Source organism: Lactuca serriola, chromosome 4, assembly GCF_051521515.1.
Source record: "Lactuca serriola cultivar US96UC23 chromosome 4, Lser_US96UC23_V15, whole genome shotgun sequence".
NCBI classification, from domain to species: domain Eukaryota; kingdom Viridiplantae; phylum Streptophyta; class Magnoliopsida; order Asterales; family Asteraceae; genus Lactuca; species Lactuca serriola.
In genome coordinates this window covers 2030675-2043091 of record NC_136411.1, presented here as the reverse complement: position 1 = coordinate 2043091, position 12417 = coordinate 2030675, and the positions used below count along the sequence as shown (strand labels likewise).

The 12417-nt window shown below is 38.1% G+C and overlaps 1 protein-coding gene across 1 annotated transcript; it reads left to right on the top strand.

Annotated features, from left to right (window-relative positions):
• Positions 1 to 1015: 1015 nt before the first annotated feature.
• Positions 1016 to 3443, top strand: LOC145100877 (bidirectional sugar transporter N3-like). Its single transcript, XM_079038001.1, has 6 exons — positions 1016 to 1190; positions 1297 to 1333; positions 1424 to 1637; positions 1746 to 1904; positions 2026 to 2145; positions 2464 to 3443. The coding sequence occupies exons 1-6, from the start codon at positions 1139 to 1141 to the stop codon at positions 2770 to 2772; spliced, it is 891 nt and encodes a 296-aa protein (XP_078894127.1). The 5' UTR covers positions 1016 to 1138; the 3' UTR covers positions 2773 to 3443.
• Positions 3444 to 12417: the final 8974 nt, after the last annotated feature.

The following is a 12417-nucleotide window of genomic DNA, read 5'->3' as shown; positions in this document are numbered from 1 at the left end:
AATAGTTGTTCATCCACATTATATATATATATATATATATATATATATATATATATATATATATATATATATATATATATATATATATATATATATCTTATCATTCATGTAATAATTAATTAAGGCCATCAAAATAATCTTGGGTTATTATAAATTGATATATACAAGTATATGTACATCAGTGTTCTAAAAGGCGCGCCATGGCGTGAGGCGTGGCTTCGCCGTTACGAAAAGCTTCATAACGTTGCTGTTAGGCGTAACGCGTGGCAATGCGTGATATGGCGCGCCATGGCGCGTTATGGCGTGTTATGACGCGTGTTTTTTCGTTTGAGACACAGTTTTTTTCTCTTCGTTATGTTTTTTCAAATCGGAGATACAAGTATTGTGGTTTTTGTTAACTTTTTGTTATTAGTTATTGATCTAAAACTTCTAATAAGTAGTTATATTTAACATAAATTTATATTTATATGGTAATATAATTTTAAATTAATACAAAATCACCGTGGCTCGCCATGGCTCGTTAAGCTTGAGGCTTGGCCTTGCCGCCACACCACGCCTCACGTCATTTAGAACCTTGATGTACATACATGTTTTGCACATTTAGATTGTAATTCTTTATGAACAAAAAGTTCCGGGGTTAATTAAGTTTTTATGGTACTTTGCGTGTACCTTTGTTTTAAGAGACGTAACATGTATGTATTTATCTACAGCAGGTTAAATTGTTAGGAGGTGAGGTGGGTAATTATTTAACTTGACTCAATTCAAACAAAACATAAGTAGACAACGTTGTTGGGGGATGATTAACTACTTGTTTATAAAAAGAAGGAAATTTAGAAGGCGTTGCACGCAAGAGTAAAAAAAAGGCTACTCTAAATAGCAATTAAATTAAAGTTGTTTTTGTTTGTTTGTTTGTTGAGTGTATGAATTTACGATCCCACTTGTACTGTACGTACCGGGTTCAGTGCTTCTCTACAAAGTATATCAGTGCTTCGCATATAAATACTTCCACAACATAAGACATCTTTCCTCGTGTTCTCGTTAATTAATAATTATTAGAGTGGACGTGATCAGGGCAGGAGTCGTCAAACAACCTTCGATTCGACTGACTCTACCCTTAATTAAACCTTGCACGTACGTAATGGAGCTTTTGAATGTTCACCACCCTCTGGTTTTTATTTTTGGCCTTTTAGGTAACGTCCGATTATCATATCATGATAATCGATCTTTTGTACAAATTCACTTACTTTACTTTTATCTACTTTCTCCTTGTTTATCTTATTATGTAACATGTTACAGGTAACATTATTTCCACTGGGGTCTACTTTGCTCCGATGTAAGTCCACATTAATGGATGGTACCAAATTAATTGTAAGTATATGCATGCATGTGTGTTTATTAATTAATGTGGATTTATTTTGATCAGGCCAACAATTATTGAAATATGCAAGAGAAAATCGACAATGGGGTTCCAGTCACTGCCATACGTTGTATCCCTCTTTAGCGCATTGCTATGGTTGTACTACGCCTTCATCAAAGGAGGCGGCACGTTCCTTCTAATCTCCATCAACACTCTCGGTACCTTTATTGAATCCGTTTACATCATCATTTTCCTCGTATATGCTACACCAGACACCAAGGTACTTCAACTCCCGCTAGCTATATCTATCTATATGTCTGACATATATACATAGAAACCTTGTGTAATTACGCTTGTCTAATTACACCATGGTTGTTGCTCTATGTAGAAGCAAACGTTTAAGGGTCTGGCTGCTACCATGGTGTTATGCCTTGTGATTTCTCTGGTTACACTCCTGTCGTTCCATGGATCAACAAGGGTCCTAGTTGTTGGATGGATTTGTGTTGGGATATCCATATGTGTTTTTGCAGCACCTCTCACTATCGTGGTGAGTCACTCATATATAACTCATAACTCAAAATTAGGTAGCTTGTAAAATTTAGATTCCTCCCGAAAGAGGAAAAAAAACTAACCCCTAGCTCATAAAATTTTGGTGTGAATTTGAACAGTTTCAAGTTGTGAGAACAAAAAGTGTTGAATTCATGCCATTGTCCCTATCGTGTTTCCTGACACTAAGTGCGATGATGTGGTTCGCTTATGGGTTGTCCCTCAAGGATATATGCGTTACGGTAAGTAAAAACTTTTTGCGTATTTAATTAAAATGCCTGCAAACCTCTTTTAATTCCACTTATAAATAAAACGTGCTCCGAAATTCTAAACCTTAATTTACTTCTTGTAAAATATTACTAGAAGTTATGTATAGTTAATTTATCAAAATAGTACGGTCTGGAAGTATTTAGTTTTCCTGTACAATTAATGAAACTACTATTTGTATAAGTAGTGGATGTGATTTAAACATAAGAATTTTAATGAGGCCACATATATACTCTTTGGGATGCGTAGTTAAAGGAAAATAATGAATTATGTTTGGTTATATATATTTGTAGGTGCCAAACATATTGGGATTCCTATTGGGAGTAGTTCAAATGGGACTGTATGCATATTACCGAAACGCAAGCAAGGAGACAAGCATCGCACCAGAGAAAAAGCCCAAAGAGCATATCATAAACATAAACTTATCCATGTTATCAAACTCAGAGGTGCATCCAGTGGATTCTGGGCGAAGTAGTGAAGCAGACGAAAAGGATCAGAAAAAAAGGCCCGATGATGATCAGAAGGAAGAGGAAGCATGTGGAATTGAAGTGGTGAAGTTGGATACGGGTGTAATTGTGGTATGTGCCAGCCTAATTAATTAACTAACCAATCCGATTTAGAATTAGTAGTTGTGGATCGAGATGTCCGGTTTGTTTATTTATTGTTGCTGAGACTAGTGGTGTCGTGTAGGGTAGAATTGTTTTAAGTTTAGGTATATTTTGATGAGACAACAAAACACACACTCTCTCTCTCTATCTATCTCTCTTTCTCTCTCCTTAACAGAAATCCATCCGAAAAAAGCTAAAACAAACTCCATTTGCATTTGCTTTTTCTGATGCAAATTCGACATATACCGATACCTACATAAGAACACTGCATGCCAATTATAGCAACTCTACTCCTTAGATATACACATAAAATAAGATATATTTTCAATTCAGTCAACACCAAAGTTCCAAACTTGCCATCGAACGTATTATTTGTGTATTTTACACCGAATCATCCAAAAATAACAAAAATATCCCTTACTTCAATATGTTTTGTGGGAGAGAGTGAGAGACAAGGATGGCGACACATGGGGCTAGAAGCTGGGGGCCATTCGAATGGGGATGATATTGGCTAAGGGTAGGTGGGTGAAGGGTTAACTTGTATTTGTTTATCTCTTTAACTTATATTAATGATGAATTCCGCTTTCTAAGTGATTGTATCCTTTAGTTTATTTGTTTGAACGAAAAAAAAGTGTTATTTGGTATAATCAGTATAATCATGCTTTCTCATTAAACGAAGGCAAACACATATACATACATGTTGGGGCTAGCCCATCTAGTTAATATGATGTCTAACCGGTGTTTCTAACAAGGAGGTTATGTCTTCGATCTCAGATATATATTAACTCGCTTTTCAAAAAAATAAAAAACATTTATGCATACATTATACAAGGCTAACACAAAAGAGAGTGATCAACGACCCACGAGACCCAAATTAGACACTAAGTACAACATATAAATACATACAAACAATATATAATCAAATATATATTGACATCTCCGTCGGTCCTAACGGGAGTAGAAGCTAATATGTTCAGACCGAAGCATGTGTATTGAAATGATGAGGGAACATGTAGAACCTAAATATGACCAAGAGCTACTTTGTCCAGGACAAAATGAATGTCGATCTTAATATGTATGATGTGTTGATGTTGCACTGGATTCATAGATGGATACACAACATTAGCATTGTCACAATAGACAGTTGTCGCTTTCGATGGAGTAAAGTGCAGCTCACGAAGAAAATTTCGTAAACAAGATGTCTCAGCAACAACATTGACTATGCTTCGGCACCATGCATCTTTACTAAAACAAGAAATGGTGTCTTGTCGTTTGGACTACCAGCGGATGATGTTGCTGCCATGAAATATGCACCAACTAGATGTGGAACGTTGCGTGGAGGAACCACCCCCCCCCCCCCCCAACCAACATCAGAGTGTGGAATGAGATCCTTGGAAGGATATACATGAAACTATATGTGATAATCAACTATGTCACACAAATAACGTAAGATGTGCTTATGCGTATATAGACATATTTATTTAACAACAAATACAATATCATGACTAGTAAATGTCAGGTCTTGAAGGGTACATGTTAGAGTGCGATATAAAGTAGGATCGATGGCTAGAGGACCTGCCAAATGAAGAATGAATTAGTATTTGAAAGTGTTCGAAACAAATTACAATATATCATGCATGTTGGCTCGATCTAGAATATCGAGGGTCCCGAGATCAGTCATAGAGAAATTTGTAATGAGAGAGGAGATGAATTATTGTAACAGAGATATAAAAGAAGTGATAAGGATAATATCATCAACATTCAACATAACATAAGCCATAGATTTCCCATCACATAAGATGAATAGTGAAGATTCGTAGCAACCTTGTGTGAAGTCGATTTTAAGAGATGTATCGAGCAAACATGTGGCACCAAGTGGTTGGGTCCTTTTGAGTCTATAAGAGAGTGCCTAAGATGGAATACATAGTCAAGGTAACGCGGGTCTTGTAAACCCTAAGGATAATGCATATATATATATATATATATATATATATATATATATATATATATATATATATATATATATATATATATATCATCTCTTGTAAATATCCATAAGGAAGTACGTTCTTCATATCAGGTTGATGGATGGGCTAGTAATGAAATACAACGAATTGAAAAAGGTCATGATAGTAGCTAGTTTGACCACCAGAAGAAATATTTTGTCACAATCAACACCTGGACACTGGATATTACTGTTGGATAAGGTGTCTAAGTCCATAACTATTTCGGGCTTGTACTTGACCCGACCCGGCATGGTCCATTTGGGTTGCATGGCACCATGCAATTGGATAGACTAAATGAGAGAAATAACACTTGGAGATTATTAATATATTATAAGTTCTAATATATTAATAATATTATTTGATTAGTTGATCAAAGAATTAATTTGGAATTAATTAAGTGATCAAAGGATAACTAATTAAATATATGGGTTGGTTATGTAAATCATCCATATCTTGTATAGTGGGCTAAAAGGCTCCATGGATTATCAAGTTGGGTTCTACCCATAGGATGCTCCATGGATGCTCCATGGGAGTTACAAACCCATGGGTCATGGAAATGAAGAGTCATGACACATTAGGGTTTACATGGTGTAACCCTAGATGTGCCAACACTATATAAGAGTCCCATTCTCCACAAAATTGGCTACACAAGTTGAACACTAAGAAACTAGAGGGCTTGGCCGATTTTGAGAAGTGTGTGTTATCTCAAGAGTCTTTCCAAGAGCATTTGGTGTTGTGTGAAGCATTTGAGGCATCACACTTGGGGTGCTAGGCTCACAAGGTTTCAAGGAACACAATCAACAACAAGGTAAGTTATTCTATCTATGATTCAAGTTAAAATTGTTCCCCATGTATGCTAGATAGGAATATAACCTTGGAATTCAACTTTGCATGATAAGTAGACAAACATAGATCCAAGGTTATTAGGGTTGCATGTACACTTAGGAAGTGTTAGAATGCTCAAAACCCATCAGTGGTATCAGAGCCTAGGCTTGTTTGTTTGTTATTTGTGCTTAAAAGTTGAAGAAAGTCGAAAATTCTGCTGTCTGACTGATGGACTCGGCGAGTCCATGGGGAGGACTCGTCGAGTTCATGTGTATCTTCAACCTACTCGGCGGGTAGGTTTATGCACTCGGCGAGTAGGGTCGACAGAGTGCAGAATTTCGACTTGAGTTGCTGGAAATGGATTAGAAGCATTACCCTAAAATGTTTTGGTACTTGAAAACTTGTTTTAGAAGGTGTAATGTCTTTTCTAACTCATTTACAACAACTAGTTATCAAAATTACAAAGATTAAATGTGATTTTGATTCTTGAAAGTGTTCATATTCATATTCTTGTTCTTGTGATGTTTAGATGATCATAGGAATTATTTGTAACCTATGTGGTAGATTAATTCATGATCATAATGTGTTTTAATGGAGTCCATAACTTGTCCTCAAGTTATGGAAAACCAAAAGTCTCTTGGATTAAAAACCATTAAAAGAACACAAGAGTTAGGAAAAATGAAAAGTCCTCATTTTATTACTCTATTAAACTCATAAGTTACAAGAAATGAAAAGTTTTGAAAGTTTACAAAACTTGCCCTCAAGTTTTGGAACAAGTAAAGTTAAGTTAAAAACTTTAGTTCCAACCCCTAGAATTTTAAAAGTTAAAATTCAACCCTTATACTTATATTATTATGATTTAATAATTATATATATATATATATATATATATGTATAAGAACAAAGTCGTCTTACCGCTAGTACGCCTCATTCACGAAGCCGGTCTATAAGGTGGGTATAAGGTTGTTGCCTATAAAATGGTGACTTAATGGGTGTCCACTCTCACCCACCGCTTGCTTGATCGGTGGAGGGTCGTTAGCCGAACGGGTAAGACAAGGACTTATTAATTCTCATTCAAAGTATGATGAATATTATAAAGTAACTAAATGTTTTATTAAATTCCCAATCTTAGTTACTTTAGGAAAAATGTGAATAAGGTGCTATTCCATGAAATTACACTTTACACTTTGATTAAGTCGTTGGTGGAGCGTGTGTGGTTAACCGGTACACTAACTTGGACTTAACAAGGTAGGTAAAGGGTGACTTAGGGTTTATTATAGTATCGATGGAGCGTGTGTGGTTAACCGGCACATCGATTAAGTGATAAACTGTAAGGGTACCAAGTGATTTGCATGGTTACTTCACACCTCGTTTTGTGATCCTCGGTATCCCAGTCACAAAACTTGGAGGGCACACTCGAGATTGAAACATGCCTTTGAAAAGTTCATTGAATCTCAAAGAATCTAGGAATTTCTAAGAACCATTCAAAAACCTAATACTAAAATATTGCGGTTTTCGTGGTGGAAATTGGTGAATCGTCATTCACCTACCTTTCAAATATGATATAGCTTAGATTACGGCATACCTCTTCTAAGTTATATTATATTGTGATTGGATCCTAGCCTTAATATTACATTTGGGTGTTTTATTAAGGATTCTCTTATATCTAAACTAATCTTGTCCTCTTTCCTTCAGATGTCTTTCAACAATGCTTCTGGCTCTAATCCTAATGGCTCCTTTACCCTTATGAACTTGTGTGGGAAAGTCACCTTTGATGGATCCAACTTCAATGAGTGGATCAGAAACATCAGGATGATTACCCGCCACGAGGACAAAGAATATGTCCTTGACAAAGAGCTTAAGGAGATTGATGAGTCCACTGCAACTCCTCAGGAGATCGCTGAATTTTAGGCACATGAAAGGGATGCTACGAAAGTGGCTTGCATCATGACGGCCACGATGACAGCGGAACTCCAAAAGTCTTATGAGGATTTCTACCCTTATGACATGCACCAAGATTTGATGGAAAGATACCATCAAAGTGCAAGACAAGAGAGGTATGAAATCATCTGCTCCATGATAACAACCATGATGAAGGACGGGGAATCCGTCACGAGCCACATGCAGAAAATGCAAAGGTATGTGGATCGTTTGCTGAAGCTTAATGTGAACTTCCCGGAGGATCTTGCAATAGATATTATTTTGCATTCCTTACCATCGTGCTATGATCAATTCCGCATGACATATCACATGAACAAGGAAGAAGTCACCCTCAGCAAACTTCAGGGACTTCTGAAGACCGCAGAATCAGGTCTTAAGGGGAAGTCGGTTGCTATCACTCCTACTCAAAACTCTACTCCGGTTTTGGCAATTGGGAAGAATCGATGGAGGAAGAGAAAGAGATCCTCGAAGGGTACCAAGGCTCGGACCCTTGATGGCTCTTCTTCAAGTGGAACCAAGAAAGGTTTCATTACTCCTTCTTCTGACCCAAAAGAGGCTGAATGCTTCTATTGCCATGAAAAAGCTCATTGGAAGCGGAACTGCCCAAAATACCAGCAAGATGTGAAGGATGGGAAAGTTAAACCCAACCATGCAGGTATTTACACTATCATTTCTAATAACTCACCCCATTCTAATTCTTGGGTCCTTGATACCGGGTGTGGTATTCACATTTGTTGTGACTTGCAGGGACTAAGAAGAAGTGAGGATGTGGAGCAAGGAAGGATAAACTTGATCATGGGGAATAGGAAAGCTATACCTGTTACCAAGATTGGAGTTTATACTTTATCGCTAAGTAGTGGGTTTAGTTTAGATCTGAATAAGTGTTGTTATTCGTCAGGAATGGCAAGAAATATTATTTCCTTCCATGCTTTGTACAAACAAGGGTTTACCTTTTCATTTAATAATGAAGTTGGTTCTATTGATGCTTTCTTTAATAATATTCTTTATTTTAAAGCATTACCTTGTGATGGTATGTATGAAGCTGTATCTGTTGTTGATAACTTAGGAAATAATGTTTTGTGTATTGATTCTACTAATAATAACTTGGATAAAGCATCATTATGGCATTGTCGTCTTGGACATATAAGCAAGAAGCGCATAGGCCAACTCCAAAAGGATGGAGTCTTGGAGTCGTTTGACCTAAAGTCAGATGATAGTTGCGAATCATGCTTACTTGGAAAAATGAAAAAGTCACCCTTCACAGGTTCGTGTGAGAGGGGTGAAGGTTTGTTGGACCTTATACACACGGATGTGTGTGGACCATTCAAACATGCCACAAGGGATGCTAATCGTTATTATTTGACTTTTTTCTGATGATTATAGTAGATATGGATATGTCTACTTGATCAAGCATAAGTCAGAGACTTTCGAGAGGTTTAAGGAATTTAAACAGGAAGTCGAGAATCAATTGGGCAGGAACATTAAGATGCTTCGATCCGATCGTGGTGGTGAGTATCTTAGTTCAGAGTTCCTCGACTATCTAAGGGAATGTGGGATAGTCTCACAATTGACACCTCCCAGGACACCACAGTTGAATGGTGTGGCTGAGAGGCGTAATCGAACCTTGCTAGATATGGTTCGTTCCATGATGAGTCGAGCTACGCTACCAATCTCATTCTGGGGGTATGCCTTAGAGACTGCCGCCCATATTCTTAATCTAGTCCCTACAAAGAAAGTTGCCAAAACTCCTCACGAGATGTGGACTGGTAAAGTACCTAAACTAGACCACATCAAGATTTGGGGTTGTGAGGCTTTCGTGAGACGCGAGACTCATGATAAGCTCGAACCTCGAAGCGAGAGGTGTATTTTCATCGGTTACCCACAGCGATCCTTTGGTTACCTCTTCTACAGACCTAGTGACAATGTGGTCTTTGTAGCAAGAAGAGGTGTCTTTCGAGAAAGAGAGTTTATAAGCCAAGGAGACAGTGGGAGGCAATTTGATCTTGAAGAAATTCAAGAATCAAGCGGTGAAGGAACTTCAAACTCTAGCCCTCAACTTGAGGAGGAAACTCCTGTTGAGCCAATTGACAAATCTGTACCTCTGAGACGTTCCACGAGAGTTAGGAGTGCACCTGAGCATTACTATGGATTCCATATTACTGCAGAAGGTGAGACACTTATTAGTGATGAGACACTAGTAAGTCAAGATGACCCTAACAGCTACGAGGAAGCCATGGCAGGCCCCGAGTCTGCTAAATGGAAAGAGGCTATGGATAGCGAGATACAATCCATGTATGACAATCAAGTTTGGAACTTGGTTGAAAATGTACCAGGTCGTAAGACAGTAGGGTGCAAATGGGTCTTCAAGAAGAAGACCGACATGGATGGTAAAGTACACACTTATAAGGCTAGACTGGTTGAAAAGGGCTTCTCTCAAATTCCTGGAGTGGATTATGATGAGACCTTTTCTCCGGTAGCCAAGATTAAGTCTATTCGGGTTCTGTTAGCCATAGCTGCATTTCATGACTATGAAATATGGCAGATGGATGTCAAAACCGCTTTCCTTAATGGAAAGTTGGCTGAAGATGTTTACATGAGTCAGCCAGAGGGTTTTGTCAGCAACGAGTACCCTAATAGAGTGTGTAAGCTTGAGAAATCCATTTATGGATTGAAGCAAGCACCTCGCAGATGGAATCTTTGCTTTGATGAAAAGGTCAAGGAATTTGGCTTTTCTAGGAGTGAAGATGAGTCTTGTGTGTATGTCAAGGCTAGTGGGAGTATAGTTAGCTTTTTGGTATTGTATGTGGATGACATACTACTCATAGGAAACGACATTCCAACCCTGCAGGAAGTAAAGTCCTTGCTTGGGAAGTGTTTCGCTATGAAGGACCTTGGTGAAGCTGCCTATATTCTAGGGATAAGAATCTTGAGAGATCGGAGTAAAAGACTAATTGGACTTAGTCAGAGTACCTACTTGGATAAGGTGCTAAAGAGATTCAGCATGCAGGATTCCAAGAAAGGAGAGTTACCCATCCAGAGTAACACCAGATTGAGTAAGACACAAAGCCCTAGCACTGAGGCTGAGATAGCATAAATGAGTCGAACACCTTACGCTTCGGCTGTAAGATCGATCATGTATGCTATGACGTGTACTCGACCCGATGTAGCTTTTGCCTTGAGCATGGTTAGCAGGTATCAGGCGAACCCTGGCAAGGCACACTGGACTGCGGTAAAGATTATTCTCAAGTACCTACGAAGGACTAAGGACTGGGTCCTTACCCTCGGTGGGAGTGATGACTTGAGAGTTGTTGGGTATAGTGATGCTAGCTTCCAGACTGATAGGGATAATTTCCGCTCTCAGTCGGGCTGGGTCTTTACCCTAAACGGAGGAGCAATTTCTTGGAAGAGTTCCAAGCAAGAGACAGTGGCAGATTCTACTTGTGAATCAGAGTATATTGCAGCTAGTGAAGCAGCAAAGGAGGCGATATGGCTGAAGAACTTCATTGGAGACCTTGGAGTTGTACCAGCTATTAAAGAGCCAATGGAAATTTTCTGTGATAGTGAAAGTGCTGTTGCCTTAGCCAAGGAACCAAGGGATCACGAGAGATCCAGACACATCGACAGAAAATACCATTTCATCAGACATCGGATCGAAGAAGGACTCCTCGTGGCAAAGAGGGTATCATCGGATGAGAACCCAGCAGATCCCCTCACGAAGGGACTGAGTAGGGTTAAGCATCTTTAGCATGCTCGGAGCATAGGGCTGAAGGATGATATAAGTTTTAGTAGTTAGATAACCCGGAAATTTGTAAAGTGTAATTGACATTTGATGATGAATAAAAGGTGTTTTATTTATGAGTAAAGTGTTGCTATCTCTTGTCAATCGTTTACTATATTTCTTTTGCATGTTTTGACTTCCAGAATAATTTTGTTTGGTATAACATATTATTCAAACCTCCACAGTCGGTCATATGTTGGAAGTAGATATGAATCAAGACTGTCATGTTTGGTTGTAGAGGTCTTGGACAAGGCTACAACAATCATGAGTGCTCATAAGTTCTGAGCATTGGACACAACCCACGCTCACTGGAATCACTTCATGGAATTTTATCTCGAGTGATCGTGAGATGGTAATATCATATAAGTCTTCAAACCTAGAGATATGATTTGTTACTTAGAAGTTGGTTATGCATTGACTGTACGAAACCGCATTGGTAACTCGATGTTATAAAACGTACTTTTGTGTGTAATTCAATAAGTGGTAGAACAAACATATGAGTCGAAGTTTATCTGTTCCTTCTTGGATTAGAAGCTGGTATCTGGGCCCCTCGATGATTTTGTTTTTACCCATGTACCGGGCCCGGTCAGAACTAAGTTGATGTGTTCAATTAAGTTCTATGTCAAACAAATCGGAAATCGGGAAACAAATGTTGGACAATAAGCAAGACATGTTCCATGTATTTGTCCGGCTGATATCTAGAACAGAGGATTATATGATCACTTATCTTAAATGGCGTATCATCATCTTCTCAGTTCCGAGAGACCTTGAAAGAGCTACGATTGCCGGTCGGTTCCTGAAGTACTAGAGATATAGTTATTATACTTATCCAAGTGGGAGACTATTGGATAAGGTGTCTAAGTCCATAACTATTTCGGGCTTGTACTTGACCCGACCCGGCATGGTCCATTTGGGTTGCATGGCACCATGCAATTGGATAGACTAAATGAGAGAAATAACACTTGGAGATTATTAATATATTATAAGTTCTAATATATTAATAATATTATTTGATTAGTTGATCAAAGAATTAATTTGGAATTAATTAAGTGATCAAAGGATAACTAATTAAATATATGGGTTGGTTAT

What these genes read in the sequence shown, in the direction of transcription:
- LOC145100877 (XM_079038001.1), top strand. Translation starts at nt 1,139, where the DNA reads ATGGAGCTTTTGAATGTTCACCACCCTCTGGTTTTTATTTTTGGCCTT. An exon ending in CAGCACCTCTCACTATCGTG is followed by an intron (nt 1,905 to 2,025) that starts GTGAGTCACTCA and finishes GAATTTGAACAG; the next exon opens with TTTCAAGTTGTGAGAACAAA. An exon ending in TCAAGGATATATGCGTTACG is followed by an intron (nt 2,146 to 2,463) that starts GTAAGTAAAAAC and finishes ATATATTTGTAG; the next exon opens with GTGCCAAACATATTGGGATT.